Source organism: Leucoraja erinacea, chromosome 23 (genome assembly GCF_028641065.1).
Source record: "Leucoraja erinacea ecotype New England chromosome 23, Leri_hhj_1, whole genome shotgun sequence".
Lineage (NCBI taxonomy): Eukaryota > Metazoa > Chordata > Chondrichthyes > Rajiformes > Rajidae > Leucoraja > Leucoraja erinaceus.
Genome location: NC_073399.1, coordinates 27,199,827 through 27,223,135, shown reverse-complemented (window position 1 = coordinate 27,223,135; position 23,309 = coordinate 27,199,827). Strand labels below are relative to the sequence as shown.

General features: G+C 44.1%; 1 protein-coding gene across 2 annotated transcripts in view; it reads right to left on the bottom strand.

The window, feature by feature from the left end:
• The window catches only part of kif19 (kinesin family member 19), a 129,810-nt gene that overhangs the window by 49,270 nt on the left and 57,231 nt on the right, over positions 1 to 23,309 (bottom strand). For both annotated transcript variants that reach the window (XM_055654155.1, XM_055654156.1), the window contains exon 3: positions 1,714 to 1,824. In XM_055654155.1, coding sequence (XP_055510130.1) covers positions 1,714 to 1,824 — 111 coding nt within the window. The remainder of the gene's footprint in view (positions 1 to 1,713; positions 1,825 to 23,309) is intronic.

Sequence of the window (23,309 nt, the reverse complement as noted above, 5' to 3'; positions counted from 1 at the left end):
GCACCCATAGCCAGGATCGAACCCTGGTCTCTGGCATTGCCACGCAGCAACGCTACCGCTGCACCACTGTGTTGCCCTCATTGGCTGTAAAGCACAATGGGACTACCTGGTATCATGAGAAGTGCATAAATATCTTTAACTGTAGAATATTTATCGACTCATTTAAAAGTCAGTCACATTGGAGTCGTAAGTAGGAAACATTTGCTAAGAGATGGCAGATTTCCCCCTCCATAGTGGTCACAGCAAACTCGGTGGTAGAAGTGGCCATCATTTCAAACCCCAATCACGGACTGTCAGGACAGGGTTTTAGCCCAGGTCGCTGGTCTATTAGTCCAGGCCTCTACATCACTGTATCTCCACACTTTCCCCACCGCCTCCCCTTTGTACAAATTAATAACAGATTCATCTTTTGTGATCATCAAATAATATTCAGCACCTTCAAACAGATTAATAAATTCCAAATAAGAAATTCAGCATGTTTATTACTTTTTTTAAATTGAGGCATCTACAAATTTACTGCTTATAATAAAATCCAGTGATAGCTCGGTTGTATCAGAACAGAAGACGGTTTCAATAATTAAAAACAAAAGTTTTGATGATCCTTTCATTTTTTTAAGGCGGGTGATCTGAACTACACTTCCTGAAGTGAAAATTGTCGAGACAGATCTTTGGATAGTAATTAAAAGAAATATATAGCGGTAGATCAGAGTGGCAAGGATGAAAAAAATCTCCAAATGACCTGTGGCCTGGTCCACTTTTCCAGTTGGCAGTTTCATAACGGAAGTGAAATGTCCTTCTTAGGCAGTCTGCTGAACCACACCAGCAAGAGACCTCTACGTCCCAGGGAGCCCCGAGGCACCAAGCGTCGCAGCGGTAGAGTTGCTGCCTTACAGCGCTTACAGCGCCAGAGACCAGGGTTCGATCCAGGCTACGGGCTCTGTCAGTACAAAATTTGTACTACGCTCATTGACTGCGTGGGTTTTCTCCCTCGTGTGTGTAGGATGGTGTTAATGTGCGGGGATCGCTGGTCAGTGCGGACTCGGTTGGCCGAAGGGCCTGTTTCTGCTCTGTATCTCTAAACTAAACTAAAACCATGAATCAGAGATTGGAGGCCAGCTGAAATGTGTGGCGTACAGCTTCACTATTCTGCTGGATTGTCACAGCTATTTGTTTACAACAAACATCATCGTGAACAGCTATCCAACCAAGAATGACCTGGTCTGAGCCCAACAGTGTGCTGCCTGGTGCTGTCAACAATATTTCTACAACTTATGTTGTGCTCTGCCCCACATGGTGTTGAAGTTTAGATGCATAAATCTTGCACTCTGCTCCAAGATACAAACACTGAGTAAATGTAACCCATTCATATTTTTGATTTGATGGTGATGGAACGGAATGAAATGGAATCAAACTTTTTTCTTGGTAAGTTGTCATTCAGATGCATCAAGAATCATATTTCCTGCCTCTACATTCAACATTCACAAGATATCAGGTTTAGATGGTTACGATTTAAATCTTACACAGGTATTGCTCACTCTGAATGTCACTAATTGGTAACTCTTGAGAAATTGTTCCTTCAGGTGCCCTTGTGCGGGGCTGATATCAACATCACAACTGCTACGGGGTGGGGGGCGGGGGTGGTGGGGGGTAAAACTGGACCGCGCCTTGTAAGTGAGCCTTGCCCATGGTGTTGTGCAAAAGTAAATGCCTCACCTGCGTTGCAGAGTAATTGAAGGCTACGTCAAACAGGTACGATTTCTCCCGAGACCGGTTGGCTCGCAGTATGTCATCAGGATCCCCCATCGGGTCCATCAGCACCACCATCTATGGGGAAGCAACATGTAAAGGTGAACAAAGGCAACCCATGTGAAACAGCCGTCTGTGTGAGGTATATCTGTGCAAAGGAAACCGCGCGTCGTGTGGAAAATGTCAGAACGTTCAATTTGGTTGAAAAAAAAGTGAGGAATGTTTTACATGCGGAGTGATTGAAGTGTTAATGCTGAGCGGCGCCTGTAAGTCCGGGTATACCTATCACTGCAAGTTAACATGCAAGTTCATCAAGCATCTAGGAAAGCAAATGGTTCTTATTCCAGTTGTAGAATTATTTCAAGAGTTTGGAGTCAAGAGGGTTTTATTGTCATACGTCCCAAAATGGAATAATGAAATTCTTACTTGCAGCAGTTCAACAGATATGTAAACATAGTAGTCTGTAAACATCATTATAAACAACAAAGGTCCAGTGTGTGCGCGCGTGCGTGCGTGTATCTGTGTGTGTGTGTATGCGTGTGTGTATCTGTATGTGTATGTATGTGTGTGTGTGTGTGTATGTGTGTGTGTTTGTGTGTATATGTGTGTGTGTGTGTGTGTGTGTGTGTGTATCTGTGTGTGTGTGTTTGTGCGTGCGTGTGTGTGTACACATGTGTTTGAGTATGAACAAACAACAACAGTGCAAAAACAATGCCCCCAAGTCTATGGAGTTCTGAGCTTATTTGGAGATTGCTGTGTTTAATAGCCTGGTTGTTGTCGGCAAGGCTGCTCCTGAATATGGATATTACATTTTTTCAGGCTCCTATACTTTCTTCCTGATTGCAGGAGTGAAATAAGAGTGTGGCCAGGGTGGTGTGGGTCTCTAATGATGCTGGCTGCCTTTTTGAAGCAGCAATTCCTATAGATCCCTTCGATGGTGGGGAGGTTGGTACCCATGATGGACTGGGCAGTGTTCACCACTTTTTGCAATCTTCTACGTTCCTGGGCATTTGCCGAACTATGCCGTGATGCAACCAGTCAACATGCTCTCTACCGTATACCTGTAGAAGATCAAGAGAGTATTCGTTGACGTGTTGAATCTCCTCAGTCTTCTCAAGATGTAGGCGTTAGTGAGCTGTGTTTATGATTGCATCAGTATGCTGGGACTTTTTAGGCGACTGCAGGAGACTGTGCAGTCGCCACATGTCCGCGGGTGGTTGCCGGGGAGTCGCCTTCGTGGTCGTGAGGAGTTCCCACATTCTGGGAACAAGTCGCGGCCTCATTATGGTCGCCGTGAATTTTTCAACATGTTGAAAAATTATCGGCGACTAGAATGAAGCCGCCATGGAGAGTAACGAGAATTCACGTGCCGTAGGTAGGTCGCCAGGAGGTTGAAGGTTCATGTAGGTTGTAGCCGGTGCTGACCGGTCAATTTCATTGGCTCAATGAGGGAAAAAAACTTATGCAGTAGTTTACAGAACCAAGGATAATCGACCGGTAATGTTAAATGTCCACCGAGCTTCACAGCCGTGTATCTCTGGCTTCTTAAAAGTTGTCTCCACTCCTTCTCCCCCCCCCCCTCTTTTAAAGGACTTACCGTACACTATGCTTTAGCCGTCTTAATTTCAGCTCCAACCTCCCTGTTCATCACGGTGTGTGTCTGTATCACCTTGGCTTTGCACCGTGTGAATTTCACTCAGACAGCGCTCCCCGCTTGCCCTGTCCCCCGCCTGCATAACGGGCTGGTGAAGAAAGGTGTGTGTGTGTGCGCGTGCCTGAAAAATCGCCTAAGTGGGACAGGCCCAATACTCTCTCCTCCACCGTCCCCTCAATGAAGGCAGGGTTTCCTTGCCCTCCTCTTAACAAAAAATGCAATTGAAACAATGTATGGAATGTTAAACATTTTACATTCATCTGCTTTCAATGACAGCAAAGTCCACATTATTCCTTTGTCCCCACCACAGTAACTTATTTCCTTTTACACAGGAAATAAAATTACTTCAAATGAAATCATTATTGAAAATGAAAGAGGCTGCAGAAACATTCTCTGGCAGCTGAATATTGTACTTTTAGGATGTCCCTGGCCCATTGTCTGTGTCTTGGGCTTCTCAATCTATTCTGCTCTTATTGATTATTAATGGCATGCCTCACATTTCCCTGCAGATGTTCGGGACTCAAACGTTGCTGGTATGGTTTACGTCCCGCTTTCTGTATGGAAGGAACGGGAGCTTGATTTTTGTTTTAAAAAACTAAAAGTAGTTATTCTGCAGAAATCCACGGATAAATGTAAAGTTCCTCTGTCACATTACAGCAGATAACCATCTCAAACTTATTTAGAGTATTGCATGCAGTTCTGGTTACCCCATTATGGGAAGAATGTGGAGGCTTTAGAGAGGGTGCAGAAGAGGTTTACCAGGATGATGCCTGGTTTAGAAAATATAAGGAGAGTTTGGACAGGCTTTGATTGTTTTCTCTACAACACCCAATACAAGTATATAAAATTATGATAGGCATAGATAAAGTAGACAGCATAGCTTTACGGTGAGGGGAGCAATGTTTATAGATGATGTGTGGGGCAAGTTGTTTTTTACACAGGGAGTGGCGGGTGTCTGGAACACACTGCCAGAGAGGTGGTGGTGGAGGCAAATACAATGTTGGCAGATATGCAGGGAATGGAAGGATATGGATCACCTGCAGGCATAGCAGCTCTGACTTTTAAAAGACATTAAGACAGAGATATGGATAGAAAGGTTTTAGAAGGTTATCGGGAAAATGCAGGCAAATGGGACTAGCCCAGAATGTGAACTTGGTCAGCATGGGCAAGGTGGGCGAATGGTATGTTTCCAAGCTGTACAGCTCTATGACTCTAAAGAGCTGACCATTCAGGATTGAAAATATAAATTTCTTCAGAGAGTCATACAGTATGGAATGCTGACCAAGATGCCCCATTTATGCCCTTGCATTTACCCGCATTCGGCCTCAAAACCTTTCCTATCCACGGTCCTGTTCACAGGTCTTTATACTCAGAGGATGGGGAGCCTTTGGAGAACCCTGCTTCATGGTGGAGGCTTGATCGCAGATTGAATTTTAAAATATTGAGCAATACATTCCTGATAGCAAAGGAAATCTATGAAAAGGTGATTGGTCAGGAAATGGTTTGAGACATTAAATCGGCCAGATTCTTGTTGATGGGTGAAGGAGTCTCGAATGGTTAGATGTCCTTGTGTTCTTCCTTCCCGTTCTTAAAATTAAACAAAGCAGCCTTTAGAAATCAAGCAGCTAATTCACAATGTGCCTAATGCTGGTCTTTAGACTTTAGAGATATAGTGCGGAAACAGGCACCTCGGCCCACCATGTCCACGCCAACCGCCAACCCCATACACTAGCACTATCCTACACACTAGGGACAATTTATAATTTTACAGAAGCCAATTAACCTACAAACTTGTATGTCTTTGGAGTGTGGGAGGAAACCGGAGCATCCGGAGGAAAACCATGTGGTCACAGGGAGAATGTACAAATTCTCTACAGACAGCACCCGTAGACAGGATCAAACCCGGATCTCTGGCGCTGTAAGGCAGCAACTCTCCCGCTGCTCCACTGAACATTTCCACACTGTGAAAAAGGTTGGGACTGTCTACCCTATATATGCCTCTTTTTGTTTTATATATGACCAGAGGGCATAGCTTTAAGATGAGAGGGACAAACTTTAAAGGAGATTGGCAGGCAAGTTTTCTTTACATAGAGGGGGGGGGGTTGCAAAACTGGCAATTATTGTGCTGCGAGAGGGTAAAAGTGAAAGAATTGAACTAATATGGTGTCATTCTAATGATCCCCCTGACCTCAGCCAGAGGCTCTACCACAGCCAAGCGAGCGAGCGCGTTGAGCGTAGCATGAGGCAGCTGCACGGAGTGGCGGTGGAAGGAGCCGACGGCATCTCGCTGGGCCAATCTGACCCCTACTTCACCGATCCAGTGCCGCCAGGACACCGAGCCTTAAAGCGAGAAAATAAGATATTGCACATCTGCGTGGACCAAGGTCGGACTTTTCAGAGACTTGGAAGCTGTGAAATGGAGCTGGAACGTGGCGACTCTCTGCGTGTTGTTCCAGATGAGGAGCTATTGTAATCATGTACGGCACGCTCTGACTGGTTAACATGCACAACAAGTATTTTACTGTGTCTTTGTTCACGTGACAGTAAACTAACTACGAAATAGCTGCTTCCCCAAACCTTCATATACACAGCTGGATAATCTCTGCATCCTGGCCCAGAAATCCTTACTTTATTCATTTCCTCAGCAGGTCACTGGAATAACGATGAGCTATTATATCACTGCTCGTAACTGGTTTAATATTGTTAATGTTATGAATATTTCCAGTTCAATGGGTTTAATTTACATTAAATTACAATGAGGGAGTAAATGAGCTACTCCTCAGTGAAATAAACCTGTTTACAATTCTTAGTTGATTACATGATTCTTTTTATATTAAAATGTTTTTTTGGATAAGGTTGGAGAAACTTGGATTGTCTCCACTGGAGTGCCGGAGGTTGTGGTGAAGTATATAAAATGACGAGAGGCATAGAGGGTAGACAGTCAGAACCATTTGCACAGGGTGGAAATGTCAAAGACTAGAGGGCATAACTTTAAGATGAGAGGGGCAAACGTAAAGGAGATTGGGAGGGCAATTTTTTTTTACATGTGAGTGGTGAGTGCCTGTAGGTGTTGGTTTAGTTTAGTTTAGATTAGTTTAGAGATACAGCGTGGAAATAGGCACTTCGGCCCACCGTGTCCACACCGACTAGCGAACCCCATACACGAACAGTATCCTACACACCAGGGACAATTTACAATTATACCAAGCCAATAAACCTACAAACCTGTACATCTTTGGAATGTGGGAGGGAACCGGAGCACCCGGAGAAAATATACGCAGGTCACGGGGAGAACGTACAAACTCCGTACAGACAGCACCCATAGTCAGGATCTAACACTGGTCTCTGGCGCTGTAAAACAGTAGCTCTACCACTACGCCACCGTGCTGCCCCAAGGTTGGTAGCGGAGACAGGTATAATAGTGGCGTTTGAGGCTTTTAGACAGGCACATGGATATGCAGGGAAACGAGGAATATGGATCAAGTGCAGGCAGATAAGATTAGTTTAACTTGGCATATGTTCAGCACCATTATTGTGGGCTGAAGGGCCTTTACCTGTGTAGGACGGTTCTGTATTCCACGTTCTTAAACCCAAACTTCAAGAGGCATAGAATTCAGTCAATGTCTATTATATTTTGAGCTATTAAAAAACAGACTGATGTAATAATAAAATCTGATATTACAACTGTATTTCATATTTCCAGCATTCATATTTGATCTTTATCCCCTGAATTAGATCCTTGTAGAACTTGGATAATGTTGAAGAATGACAAATTATTGATTCAGATACAAGAGTTTGTCAGCTGGGGATGTTAAATCCAAGTATTTAAATAAAATGTGAGGTAACGCTAGTTTTCATACATTTCAAATTCCCTTATTATCACCCCATCAGTTGAATGCTGTCTCTTTAAGGCTCTTTACATAAAAATTACCCACTTATTTCCCCAACAATGCATTCAATTGTAAGGGAAGATATCACATTGGAATGTCTATGGGAGCTCATTCCTCACTGGTAAGAATGCAATTTCTCCAGCAATTGTTCCCCGTGGAGGTTTTATCTCATTAGGCAAGATATTGGATGAGTGGTGTAAAGGCCGATACATCCATCAAATCATGCTACCTCTACACATCAAAATTAATCGTGAAGAATTCTCATGTGGGAAATCTATAACTGTGGAGTTCCAATGTGAACTGTTCTGAATCAAAATTCAAATTAACCTTCTAAACCCAGTGGGGCATTTTGGTTTTGAACCACGGTTTAGCTCAGTGAAGAATGGAATGGTAGGATTGGGTAAAGTAACCCGGATCCTTTCTGAGTCTTTGGCTCGAGAGTCTTCGGAGAGGAGGCTGAGGAGAGGAGACCACGCAATACGCTTGAGAGGCTAAGGATTCTGGGAGAGGCAAAGAGGTTTGCCACGCACTGCAAGGGAGCAGTGGACCAGACAGGAAGAGCGGACGGAATTACCACTAGACAGCCAAACCAGTAGGTAATTTACGGCTGGGGTGAGTACTTTCCCATTTATAGGAGGTAGGATTATATAAATAAGGGGTGTATCAATACAGTAGGGGATTCTTAAATAGGACCAGTTAATTACTTATATAAGATGGGCAGTCAGGAGATGTGCCAATACTGCGAGATGTGGGAATTTGTCGACACCATTGATGTAGAAGATCCCTACAGCTGCAGTAAGTGTTTGAGGCTAGAGGAACTCCAGCTCCGCATTGATGAGCTGGAGACCCAACTTCATACGCTGCGGTACATCAGGGAGGGGGAGTATTACCTGGATGTTTTGTGCCAGGGGATGGTCACACCGACCAGTTTAACTAATTCAGTAGGCAGTGAGCAAGGAAAGGAAGGTGTGGCCATAAGCGAGGCAGGTAGGGGGAACCAGGAGGAGATGCGGCAGGAGCCACAGCCCTTGTCCCTGACGAGCATGACCGAGGCTCTTACTCAATGTAAGGACGGGATCAGGGGCTGTGGGAGGGATGAGCAACCTGGCTGCAGCACCGTGGATCAGGAGGCCATTCAAGAGGGGGGAGTTAGAAGAAATGCCGTAGTGATAGGGGATAGTATTATTCGGGGGGTAGATAAGGTTCTCTGCGGCCAGCAGAACATGTCCCGAAGGCTGTGTTGCCTACCCGGTGCTAGGGTTAAGGATATCTCTGCGATGCTGGAGAGAAATTTGCAGAGGGAGGGGGAGGATCCAGTGGTCGTGGTCCATGTGGGGACCAATGACATAGGAAGGACGAGGAAGGAGGATCTGCTGAAGGAGTTTGAGCAGTTAGGGAATAAATTAAAAAGCAGAACCTCGAGGGTACTGATCTCCGGATTGCTACCTGAGCCACGGGCCAAATCGGCGAGGGTACGTAAAATTAAAAAGCTAAATGCGTGGCTCAAAGACTGGTGTGGGAATAATGGGTTTGGTTTCTTGGGCCACTGGCACCAGTACTGGGACAGGGGGGATCTGTTCTGTAAGGACGGACTTCACCTGAACGGTGCTGGGACTGGGGTCCTGGCAAATCATATAACTAGGGCAGTAGAGAGGTCTTTAAACTAAGTAGCGGGGGGGAGGTATCAAGGGGGGTAATAACGGCAGGGGTAGAGGAAATAGAGCAGGGTATCAGTGGGGAAGCGGAAAGTCAAAATGTGACAGGAGACAGAATGTGTGAAGATAAAGCTTTAGATGTAAAAGGGGCAAAAACGGAAAGGAAGGGTAGTAAAAATCATCTGAAAGTGCTTTATCTAAATGCACGGAGTATTCGTAATAAGATAAATGAATTAACGGTGCAATTAAGTATATATAGTTATGATATCGTGGCCATTACGGAGACATGGCTGCAAGGGGATCAGGACTGGGAGTTAAATATAGAGGGGTACTCGACAATTAGGAAAGATAGACAGGAAAGAAAGGGAGGAGGGGTGGCCCTTTTAATAAGGGAGGGAATAACGGCAATAGAGAGGAAGGATATTGCGTTGAAGGATCAGGATAGTGAAACAGCTTGGGTACAGATAGAGAATAATAAGGGGAAAAAAACACTAGTGGGTGTAATTTATAGACCTCCAAATAGCTGTGACGCTGTTAGTCAGAACATAAATCTGCAAATAGTTGACGCATGTAAAAGGGGAACTGCTGTAATCATGGGGGACTTCAATTTTCATATTAATTGGGCAAACCAAACTGGGCAGGGTAGACTAGAGGAAGAGTTTATAGAATGTATTAGAGACGGGTTCCTAGAACAGTATGTCACAGAACCGACAAGGGGGGAGGCAATCTTGGATCTGGTCCTGTGTAATGAAGCAGGATTAATTAAAAATGTCATAGTTAGGGACTCGTTGGGAACAAGTGACCACAATATGGTCGAATTCCATATTCAAATAGAAGGGGAGCAGGTTGAAACTCAGGCTAGGGTGCTTAGTCTAAATAAGGGGGATTATGAAGGTATGAGGACTGAGCTGATCAAAGTTGACTGGGATAGCAGACTCAAGAATAAGACGGTACATGAGCAGTGGTGTACGTTTAAGGGTATACTGTATAACCTTCAAGAAAAATTTATTCCTATGAAGAAAAAAAGGGGTAAGGGTAAGAACAGTCAGCCATGGCTCAGTAAAACTATAAAGGATAGTATTCGGCTGAAGGCAAGGGCATATAAGGTAGCCAGAGATAGTGGGAGGGTAGAGGATTGGGAAGCATTTAAAGGTCAGCAAAAAATAACTAAGAGATTAATTAAGACGGGGAAAATAGACTATGAAAGGAATTTAGCGAACAACATAAAAAACTAATAGTAAGAGTTTTTATAGCTATATAAAAAGAAAAAGGGTGGCTAAGGTGAACGTTGGTCCATTGGAGGGTGAGACTGGAGAGTTGTTGGTGGGGAACATGGAAATGGCAAAGGCATTAAACGAGTATTTTGTATCAGTCTTCACCATAGAAGACACAAAAAATATTCCAACGCTGGATAAACAGGGGGCGGTAGGAATGGAGGAGCTAAATACTATTAAGATCACCAAGGAGGTGGTATTAGGGAAATTAATGAGACTGAAGGAGGATAAATCCCCTGGGCCTGATGGATTACATCCAAGGGTCTTGAGGGAGATAGCGGTGGGGATTGTGGATGCATTGGTGATAATTTTCCAAAACTCCCTGGAGGCAGGAACGGTCCCAGTGGATTGGAAAATGGCCAATGTAACACCTATATTTAAAAAAGGAAGTAAACAGAAGGCGGGTAACTATAGACCGGTTAGTCTAACATCGGTGGTGGGTAAAATGTTAGAGACAATTATTAAAGAAACACTAACGGGGCACTTGGAAAAACATGACTTCATCGGACAGAACCAGCATGGTTTTGTGAAGGGGAAGTCCTGTTTAACGAATCTGCTCGAATTCTTTGAGGAAGTAACAACCCGGGTGGATAAAGGGGAACCGGTGGATGTGGTATACTTGGACTTCCAAAAGGCTTTTGACAAGGTGCCACATAAGAGACTATTGCTAAAAATAAAAAATTATGGGATTGGGGGTAATATATTAGCATGGGTAGAGGATTGGCTAACAAATAGGAAGCAGAGAGTGGGGATAAATGGTTCATACTCGGGATGGCAACCGGTAACTAGCGGGGTTCCGCAAGGGTCGGTGCTGGGACCCCAGTTGTTCACAATTTATATAAATGATTTGGAGGAGGGAACCAAGTGTAATATATCAAAATTTGCGGACGATACAAAAATGGGAGGAAAAGTAGGGGATGAGGAGGATAGGAAGAGTCTGCAAAAGGATATAGATAAGCTAGGTGAGTGGGCAACAACTTGGCAGATGAAATTTAATACTAATAAATGTGAAGTCATTCACTTTGGGAAAAAAAATGATAGGGCAAGTTATTTTCTAAATGAGGAGGAGCTGTGTTGTAATGCAACGCAAAGGGATCTAGGGGTATTAGTACATGAATCACTGAAAGTTAGTATGCAGGTGCAGCAAGCAATCAGGAAGGCCAATGGAGTTTTGGCCTTTATTGCTAGGGGGATTGAGTATAAAAACACGGAGGTCTTGCTGCAGCTGTACACAGTATTAGTGAGACCACATTTGGAATACTGTGTACAGTTCTGGGGTCCATACTTAAGAAAGGATGTACTAGCCCTGGAGGCAGTGCAGCGAAGGTTTACAAGATTAATTCCTGCAATGAGGGGATTGACATATGAGGAAAGGTTAAGTAGGCTGGAACTCTACTCTTTGGAGTTTAGAAGAATGAGAGGCGATCTCATTGAAACATATAAGATCGTGAGGGGCCTTGATCGGGTGGATGCACCGAGGATGTTCCCAATGATCGGGGAAACTAGAACTAGGGGACATAGTTGCAGAATAAGGGGGGGCTCTTTTAAAACTGAGATGAGGAAGAACTTCTTCACCCAGAGGGTGGTTAATTTATGGAATTCACTGCCCCAGGGAGCAGTGGAAGCAGAAACTTTAAATATATTTAAGACTAAAATAGATGGTTTTTTAGCTGCCAAGGGGATAAGGGGCTACGGGGAGAGGGCAGGGATATGGACCTAGGTATGGTTAGTATAGTAAGACCTGAGTGATCTCCTGGACAAGTGTCGATCGCCTAGATTGGGGTCGGAGAGGAATTTCCCGGATTTTTTTCCTGAATTGGACCTGGGTTTTTATCCGTTTTTTTGCCTCCCCCAGGAGATCACGAGGTTCTTGGGGTGGAGAGGGGTGATAGCGGTATAAAGGGGAGGGTAGTGTCTTGTGTTCTGTGTCTTGTGTCTACTGTTTGTGGGTAAGTGTGTCTGTTTAGTGTTCAGCCATGAGCGAATGGCGGTGCGGGCTCGATGGACCTGGTGGTCTGCTCTCGCACCTACTTTCTATGTTTCTATGTTTCTATCCTAATCGAGCAGTGCAAGGTTATTGTGGAGAAGGAAGTATTGGTGCTGTAGGATGTGTTATTGTGGAACAATAGAGATAAAGTGTGGAAATCCAACACTGATCAATAGCAAGCTCTACATCTAATAACATATAACCATATAACAATTACAGCACGGAAACAGGCCATCTCGGCCCTACAAGTCCGTGCCAAACAACTTTTTTTCCCCTTAGTCCCACCTGCCTGCACTCATACCATAACCCTCCTTCCCTTCTCATCCATATGCCTATCCAATTTATTTTTAAATGATACCAATGAACCTGCCTCCACCACTTCCACTGGAAGCTCATTCCACACAGCTACCACTCTCTGAGTAAAGAAGTTCCCCCTCATGTTACCCCTAAACTTCTGTCCCTTAATTCTGAAGTCATGTCCTCTTGTTTGAATTTTCCCTATTCTCAAAGGGAAAAGCTTGCCACATCAACTCTGTCTATCCCTCTCGTCATTTTAAAGACCTCTATCAAGTCCCCCCTTAACCTTCTGCGCTCCAGAGAATAAAGACCTAACTTATTCAACCTATCTCTGTAACTTAGTTGTTGAAACCCAGGCAACATTCTAGTAAATCTCCTCTGTACTCTCTCTATTTTGTTGACATCCTTCCTATAATTGGGCGACCAAAATTGTACACCATACTCCAGATTTGGTCTCACCAATGCCTTGAACAATTTTAACATTACATCCCAGCTTCTATACTCAATGCTCTGATTTATAAAGGCTAGCATACCAAAAGCTTTCTTTACCACCCTATCTATATGAGATTCCACCTTCAAGGAACTATGCACGGTTATACCCAGATCCCTCTGTTCAACTGTATTCACATCTGCTCCACCTTTTACACTGACAATACCTCTGATAAAAGTGAGGTTGGTCAACGGTGCTCATAGGGGTCCTTTTGAAGTTCTTTGGACACCGTAAGATCCTGGTAGATTCCAACCTTTTCCAAGTGCTCTCAGTATTAATGGTTAATTGTTGCAACATTTCTTCCCATGGAGTTCAGAAGCTATTAAATTCTCCATGCAAAAATACTTGGAAATATTGCACTTTTATTATCAAACCGTAATACCAAGAATGTTTTTACCCATAAGCCCAGCTATTAACACAAATATATATCCCCCAGTGGTCATTTATTACACGTGGGGCATGGAATAAATGTGGAAATTTATTTGGCACCCACCACTGTTAATGTTAAGCTTTCCTAAAGAAATTCTGGATGGTCAAGGAACACATGAAACAAATTTAATTTGCAATCGGTAGAATGGAATTATAATAACCAAATTTGCATTGACAATCTCAGGCATAAATTACAAAACGGTTCTAAAAAATATGAAGAGCTCTTGGCTTCAATAACAAACCATGCATTCACTGTGGCTACCATAAGACATTGGAGCAGAACTAGTCCATTCAGCCTATTGAGTCTGCTTCGCCATTCAATCATGCAGACTTCAACAGTCAAAAGGGTTTCGGCCCGAAACGTCACCTAATCCTTTCCTTCCTAGATGCTGCCTGGCCCACTGTGTTACTCCAGCATTTTGTATCTATCCACCTATGACTTGCCAGGCTCTGCACTCCCCCCCCCAGCTTCCCCCCCAGCCCCCCCCCCCCCCCCCCCCACCCCCCCCCACACACACACTTTCAGTCTGAATAAGGATCCCAACCCAAAACATCTTCTGCCATTCCCTCCACAGGTGCTGCCTGACCCACTGAGTTCCTGTCCATATTTTGCTCAACTAACATATGTACGTTTTAGCAAAGCAAATGCCGCAGAATTAATCCATCAGAAATAAATTAGTCATGTTCTTTCTACAGACATGGTATCATTTATAATTAGATTATGCAACAGCCATGAAGTGAGCATGTCACAGCGGGAGAGGCTGACCTGCTAATAGAGGAAATTCAGGAGACAGAGCTGGGTCACTAGAGTTCCACCTGCCACCTGGAGCTGGAAACTAGATGCGATCTAGATGTAGGACTTCTATTGTCCTGAAGAACAGCCCCAGTCTGCCATATGGCCCCGCACTTAAATACAATACATTAGCTCCATCTGAAACAATAGCTATCAGTTGTGGCAGGCATTCAGCAGCTCACAGCTTAAAGCTCACTAATCCATGAAAAACAATTCCATTAAAGTGATTATCTTTGGAGAAACCCTGTCGAGCCATACACAATGTTCTGTTTGCCAACATCAGCTCGGGTGTACGAGAGGGCTCGACGTAGATCAAAGCATCAATGACGTGCTTATACCAGACACTGAATGAGGTGAATCAGTGACTAAAAATAATAAAGGCTTTTACTTGTACTTGCATAAAGTATTTAATTTATAAAAGCAGCATTAACAAACCAGATAAGAGACATAATTCGGGTCAATTATACCTTATTCTACTCTTGTTGCTCAGCAAACACTTTTGCGCAAATGCATCTTAAATACAAGGGTGATGATGAAAAGTGGAATAGCAACCATAATGTCTTTGCATTCAGCAATCGTCACACTAGTTTATAGACACAAAATGCTGGAGTAGCTCAGCGGGACAGGCAGGATCTGTGGAGAGAAGTAATGAGTGACGCTTCGGGTCATGACCTTTCTTCAGCATTTTGTGCCTATCTTGGTGTAAACCAGCATCTGCAGTTCCTTCTTTCACATTAGTTTAGTTTAATTTAGAGATACTGCACGTAAACAGGCCCTTCGGCCCGCCGAGTCCGTGCCAACCAGCAATCCCCATACACTGGGACTATCCTACACACAAGGGACAATATACAATTTTATCAACACTAATTAATCTACAAATCTGTACGCCTTTGGAAAGTAGGAGAAAACCAAGGCACCCAAAGAACACCCATGGGGAGAATGTACAAGCTCCGTACATACAACAGCTGCAGTCACGATCTAACCCGGGTCCCTGGCGTGGAGAGGCAGCAACTCTGCACTGCGCCACCTTTAATGGGGGCACACATGATACTGCAACAAAATCAAAGTGCATCCATCCAGCCAGTGGTACAGCTGGTAGAGCCACAACACCAGAGACCCAGGTTTGATCCTGACCTCAAGTGCTGTCTGTATGTCATTTTCACAATCTCCCAGTTACCACGCACGTTTCCTCTAGGTTCTTCTGTTTGATAGAATATAGAACAGTACAGCTCACAAGCAATGTTTGTGCTGAACATCACCCCTAGTTAAACTGACCTCATCTGCCTAAACATCATCCATATCCTTCTATTCCCTGCCTCTTCAATGCCACTATTGTATCTGCCTCCTCCACCACCTCTGGCAATGCATTCCAGGCCTCCACCACCCTCTGTGTCAAAGTAAACTTGTCCTCCACATCTCCATTAAACTTCTCACCTCTCACCTTATAGCTAAGGCCTCTCGTGATGGACATTTCCACCCCGGGAAAAAGTTCTGATCGTCTATCTTATCCATGCCTCTCATATCCTGAAGATGGCAGGTTTGTGGGTTAATTGGTTATCTGCAAATTACTCCCAGCATGTATGGGGTAAATGAAAAAGTGTGATGACATAGAACTAGTGTGAACGGGAGATCGATGGTCGGCGTGGACTCGATGGGCTGGAGTTTCCATGCTGTATCTTTCAATCAATCATCCCTTTCAGGTCCAGGGATCTATTAGCTTTAAGTTCCCCTAATTTCTGAGAAGTTCTTTCTTTACTAACGTTAATGAGAGCCATAGAGTGATACAGCATGGAAATAGGCCCTTCAGCCCAACTCATCCATGCCGACCAAGATGCTGCGTCAAAACTCATCCCACCCGGCCGTGTTGGGCCCATGCATTCGTCTTGACCCGAAACGTCACCTATTCTCCTTTTCTCCAGAGATGCTGCTGAGTTACTCTAGCATTCTGTGTCTATCTTCAGTGTAAACCAGCATCTGCAGTTCCTTCCTGCTCATTCCCTCTGTCCCTTCCCTTTTATAGACACTCGTCTGTTTAAATATCTTTACATAATTTGCTCTCATATTCCATTTGTTGCCCTTTCTCAACTTTTGATCATCCTTTGCTGTTCTTAACATTTTGCCAACACTTGGGATCATTACTCTCCCTGGCATTGTAACCTTCAATATTTTACACATCCCACGTACATGCTATAGTTAGGCACAAATGGAGCACATTTCTAAATGAGTTGATATGTTTTTCCAGAATCTAGAACAATTAAAAAATATTAAATATTTATCTACCGCCATATATTCTGATCAAATATCCCAATCCATTTTAACTAATGCATTCTCTTCATAATTACATTTAAGGTTCAGTTTTGAACAAGAGGACATTGTTACTGAATGAGAATTCTACTACATTAACATCAATTTTCTCCAGAGTGCTCCTTACAAAAGATTATCAACTAACATGTACTAAAATAGTCTGTACCAGATCAATTCTACAAAGTTTTGACCTTGAAAATGAACTTGTGCATTCTGTAAGCCAATCGTTCAAATGACTTTTGCCAATTTAATTCTCCTGTCTAATCACAGGTACAAGTTCCCTGTGATTATCATAATGCCTTTGTTACAGGCTGAAATGTTCTGATTAATACTCTGTCCATTGGAATAGCCATTAAGGATACAGACAATCTACAGTGATTTTTTTGTGTAATTTATCATCTCTTATTTCCAGAAATACTGCTTCTGCTCTCTGATCTTCTTGTTAAAACCATTCCTCATTACTGGCCTAATGTCATCTTTGTGAGTGTTATTCTGATTTTCCATATCATCTCTCCATCTGAAACAACAAGTTACCACGAATATTTTGTCCCAACCTGGTCTTAACCCAGCGACAGACATCTCTGGTCTTTGTATTTGTGCTATTACTCCATCTACCTTGCTTTCTGCAGTTAGTTTCTTCACTTCAACTATTTATTACATTTAAATAAACTGTCCATTCCAGACTGTGTGGGTTTCCTCCAGGTGCTCTAGTTTCCTCCCATATCCCAAAGATGCATGGATTTGCAAGTTAACTGGTCTCTATAAATTGCCCCTAGTGTGTATGGGAGTAGAAGGGAAAGCTGGATAGCATAGAACTTGTGTGAACAGGTGATCGATGGTCGGCATGGACTGATAAGGTCATAAGTGATAGGAGAAGAATTAGGCCATTCGGCCCATCAAGCCTACTCTGCCATTCAATCATGGCTGATCTATCTCACCCTCTCCTAACCCCATACCCCTGCCTCCCCATAACCCCTGACACCCGTGAGCCAAAGGGTCTGCTTCCATGCTATATCTCCGAACTAAACTAAATCACACAGTAGCCAGTAACTCAGTCTGAATCATTGCCTGTTTACATCCTGGAACCACCGTGACTCACAGCCACATCCTCCTGGTCCCAGGTCTTTCAATCCAGACTATTATCCAATCTAAGGGGTGTAGTTACTCCGGCCCTGAAGTGAAAAATAAGAACCTTTTAACATTTTCTTCCATCGATTTTTAAGCGAGACAAGTCACAAGTGTTTTATTGCCATTTGTCCTGAAATGAAATGGAACAACGAAATCCGTACTTGCAGCAGCACAACAGACATGTAAACATATTACTCTGTAAAACCCATAACAAACACCAAAAGAGTTGAGTATATATATTTAAAACAAAACAGACAAATGAATAGACAATAGTAGTGCAAAGTCAGAAATAATGCCCCCCAAGTCTTCCCATTAAAAGGGCATCCCATTGGAAAACAGTAACCACAGTTCCCCCAGTTGTCGCCACAGAAACCCTTCTGCCAGAAGATGAATTATACATGAACACCAGACACCACACTGCAACTACTTCTAATTTACAAAAGATAAAATAAGCAACAGGATTTGTTTGCAGGTGCTCCATCCTCCAACCAAAAGCAACGACTGTTCTATGCAGTGAGAGTAAATATCCCTAATTAATCTCCTTCATACTGCTAATTAACTCTCCACTGAACAAACGAGATTAACGTGTGCAGGGAGGAAACAGTTCCTAAAGGGAACCATGCAGTTTGGTGACTAATTTTGTCCATGGACAATTCTACCTTCCATAAGATGCATGGCGAATTCTAACTTCCACAAAGATGTTTGGCAAAAATTGAAAGTCATCAGCATCTAGTCTGAGAAATACGGAATGTTGCCGCTCTAAAATCAAAGCTGAAATACTAACGTGGGTTTGCTGGCTGGGTGAAACTCCTTCTATGAATTTATATCGTGGAGCTGCGGCTTGGGAGAGCTCTCAACGCGGGCGGCGCTGACCGTCATCGCGGAGTCCTGGGGCTCCTTGCAGGGGGCAGCCAGCGTGAGTCTCCGCCCGGAGCGGCCTGTGGACTTTGGGAGCCGCGGACTCCGGTAGGAGGTGGCCGACTCTGTTGTCCAGGCCGCTGAGGATGTCCCCCAGCCCCGACGTCGGACTTACATCACCCCGGCGAACGGGCCCGAACATCGGACCTCCCGTAGCGGCGACTGCGGAGATTTCGGGGAGGCCCCGACCACGGGTGAACATTGGGGAACATTAGAGGAAGAGACCGACTTTGGTGCCTTTCCTCACAGTGGGAAACTTTGATTCTGCCGTGTGGGGATGTTTTTATGTTGAATTCTATCGTGTGTTGTGTTCTATATTTTTATTGTATGGCTGTATGGTTATCTCATTTCACTTTGCCATCTGGCACATGTGACAAATAAATGTATCTTGTATCTTGATCTTGTATCTTGATCTTGTATCTTTAGCCCAGCCCTTTGAGGAATTCCCACCAGAATGTGTAACAAATGAAGGACTTACCCTGCCAGGTCCCCCTATATTCAAGCCCCCCCCCCGCTGGGACCCCCATCGTACTCAGCTGCCACATGCCAGGTAGCTCTTGGCGTCGGGGGTCCCCTCCTCGCTCACGGTGGTCCACGTCGCAGGTCAATGGGTTGATCAGTTGAAAATCAGTGAACATTTCATAAGGTCAGTTCAGCGCTAATGAAGGGTCGGTGACCTAAAGCTGAACCCTGTATCTATCTCCACAGATCTTTCTCACCTTTCCCAGCATTCTACATTATACTTCATATTTCCAGTGCCTACAATATTTTGCATCCAGATTGTTGTGCAGTGTGATACTGGTTTCACAATGTCAGCACAGCCGATGGAACATTTAGTAGCTTAAACAATGGTAATCAAAATCAGTCATTCCAGCCGTTGGAGCTCCCATTTAGAAACATAGAAGTTAGGTGCAGGAGTAGGCCATTCGGCCCTTCGAGCCTGCACCGCCATTCAATATGATCATGGCTGATCATCCAACTCGGTATCCCGTACCTGCCTTCTCTCCATACCCTCTGATCCCCTTAGCCACAAGGGCCACATCTAACTCCCTCTTAAATATAGCCAATGAACTGGCCTCGACTACCCTCTGTGGCAGAGTGTTCCAGAGATTCACCACTCTCTGTGTGAAAAAAGTTCTTCTCATCTCAGTTTTAAAAGATTTCCCCCTTATCCTTAAGTTGTGACCCCTTGTCCTGGACTTCCCCAACATCGGGAGCAATCTTCCTGCATCTAGCCTGTCCAACCCCTTAAATATTTGGTAAGTTTCTATAAGATCCCCTCTCAATCTCCTAAATTCTAGAAAGTATAAACCAAGTCTATCCAGTCTTTCTTCATAAGACAGTCCTGACATCCCAGGAATCAGTCTGGTGAACCTTCTCTGCACTCCCTCTATGGCAATAATGTCCTTCCTCAGATTTGGAGACCAAAACTGTACGCAATACTCCAGGTGTGGTCTCACCAAGACCCTGTACAACTGCAGTAGAACCTCCCTGCTCCTATACTCAAATCCTTTTGCTATGAAAGCTAACATACCAATCGCTTTCTTCACTGCCTGCTGCACCTGCATGCCTACTTTCAATGACTGGTGTACCATGACACCCAGGTCTCGCTGCATCTCCCCTTTTCCTAGTCGGCCACCATTTAGACAATAGTCTGCTCTCCTGTTTTTGCCACCAAAATGGATAACCTCACATTTATCCACATTATACTGCATCTGCCAAACATTTGCCCACTCACCCAGCCTATCCAAGTCACCTTGCAGTCTCCTAGCATCCTCCTCACAGCTAACACTGCCCCCCAGCTTAGTGTCATCCGCAAACTTGGAGATATTGCCTTCAATTCCCTCATCCAGATCATTAATATATATTGTAAATAGCTGGGGTCCCAGCACTGAGCCTTGCGGTACCCCACTAGTCACTGCCTGCCATTGTGAAAAGGACCCGTTTACTCCCACTCTTTGCTTCCTGTTTGCTTGCCAGTTCTCTATCCACATCAATACTGAACCCCCAATGCCGTGTGCTTTAAGTTTGCATACTAATCTCTTATGTGGGACCTTGTCGAAAGCCTTCTGGAAGTCCAGATACACCACATCCACTGGTTCTCCCCTATCCACGCTACTAGTTACATCCTTGAAAAATTCTATAAGATTCGTCAGACATGATTTCCAGCAGTCAGAATGTTTTTGGTAATTCCAAATAGTAAACGAGAACTTACCAGTTTGAAGTTTGATCTGTATTTTATGAGGAGTTACGATGAGGGATTACGTGAAGAGCCCGTTCAGCACGCATGCACGGCATACTTCAAAGCAACGGTGTGGAATCACAGATAGACACAGTTATTGAAGTAAACATAGTAAAGAAAAGGAGACATCAGTTTAACATTTTGACCCATATTAATGAGGGTGGGAGCGGAGGGCATGTAATCCCTCATCGTAACTCCTCATAAAATACAGATCAAACTTCAAACTGGTAAGTTCTCGTTTAATCTTACTATTTTACTTCGGAGTCACGTAAGTGACTACGTGAAGACTTCAAAGCTCTGTGATTTCAAACCGTGTAACAGGTATTACTTCACGCACTGCCGAAGTCCTTGAGGGAGGAAGTGTGTTATCGTAATCAACCAATGAATCTGTTTGTAGAAAAACACAATGGTATTTTTTAACAATAACAACAAAGAAATTAAATTGCTCCCCTGGGCTTAAATTAAATATTTGCAGTCTGTAAAATCTTTTCTGCAAATAAAACAGGTTTTGCCAACGGCTTATTATAAAATTTCTGAACGGTCTTTCCCCCGACCATCCTGCTGTAGCCAGGATGTGGTCTATAGGCACGTCCATTCTTTTAGCCGTCGACGTGGATGCTGCCCTGGTGGAATGAGATTTGTACATGTTAGTGTTTATCCCAGCAGCTTTTAGCACCAGCTTGAGCCATCTCGCAATGGTTTGGCTCGTCACCCGACCAAGTGGTTTTTTATGGCTGACCCACAAGGCTTTTCATCTCCCTCAAATATTTTTGGTTGTGTCTATGTAGGTGAGTCATGGCACATAACCGTGGTTCTGGCGGGTAAGCCCGGAATTCCACGACTGGATTAGCTGTTCCTGGTCTGCTCTGTTTGATCAGTCCCTGGATAATGACAGAGATCTGGTCTGGAGCTGTGAGCATGCTGTCCAGTCGCAATAGGTGTAGTGACTGGACCCTCTGTGCAGATACAAGTGCCATCAACATGAGTGTTTTGAGCATAGATTGTTCCAGGTTTGAGGGATCTGGCTGGTGGCCATCCCCTGAGGTATGTCAGGACCACACTGACATCCCATATATGGGTGTACCTTGGTCTAGGGGGTTAGAGTTGTAAATACCCTTCATTAGTTTGACCACCAGCGGGTGGGACCCCATGCCTGTTGTCCTGGAGCTGGTTTTAAATAGACAGGCAGGGCACTTCTAGCTGTGTTGATGGCTCTGTAGCTGAGTCCTTCATCGTGGTGAAGGTTCGCCAGGAATTCCAGTACGTTGGTAACTGTAGCAGTTGAGTAGGTGGTCCCTGTATCCAAGCAGTACTTCTCCCATTTTTTGATGCTGGACAAGTGCTGTTTTATTTTTTTTATTTTTTTTTTTAGTGGATGTTCGGAGGGATGCTGACATGGTGTCGACGGTTTGTTCTGATAATCCCAGTCCTTGAAGTGGTTTGTGCAGAATCTGCAACCCAGGAGTTTGATTTTTTCATGGCACGCGTTGCTTGTGCCCGACACTGGGTGTTAATAACTCTGGGTCACTGGGGAATACCATCGGAGTCTCAACAACCATGTCATGGAGCATTGGGAACCATGGCTGTGTAGGCCAGTCGGGTACTATCAAAATACCTGAAGCAGAGTCCATTTGTATTGTGCGTAGTCCCCGACTGATGAGGCAGAAGGGAGGAAATGCATAGAAGAAAGATTTCCCCAATCCAGCGTGAACGCATCTACAGCTGCTGCCTCAGGGTCTGGTTCCCAAGCGACATACATAGGTACCTGGTGATTTAGCCTTGATGCAAATAAATCGATATCTGGCATGCCATATTGCTTGATAACTTTTGCAAATTTTTGGGGGTTTAACATCCATTCGATGTTGTCATTAAATTTATGTGACCTGGTGTCTGCCACTGTATTTAGCTTACCTGGCAGGTAAGTTGCTGATAGCCAAATATGTCTTTCGACACACCATTGCCAAATTGTGTTGACCAACTTGTCACATGATACCGATTTTATGCCGCCCACATGGTTAATGTAGGCCACCACCGTAGTATTATCTAGTTGTAACCGTACATGCAAGTGATGCATAATTGTGCATATGCTTTTAAACCATAAAAGTCACCCAACATTCTAGATAATTAATGCCCAGTGTAAGTGGTAACGATGACTCTGGGTTAGTCCATCTACTACTTGTGCTGGATATAGAGTTAGTTGCTCCCCAGCCTTGAGCACTGTCATCTGTTTGGATAGCTAACGTAGGGTTAGTGATGATAATAGGCTGAAACTATGCCAAATGGTTTTTGCCCACCACTGTAGTTCTGATATTGCTTCAGTGGGTAACTTCATGACATGATCATAATGACCTGTATGCCGTTTTGGTGCCTGTACCTTTGCTCTTTATAAATTTTGACAGTGCAAAGATCCGAATGTGTAGCCGGAAATGCTGCTACCATTTTCCCAATTACTCTGTTACTTGTCGAATAGTTGGCAGTACGTTGACCATTAAATTGTTGCAT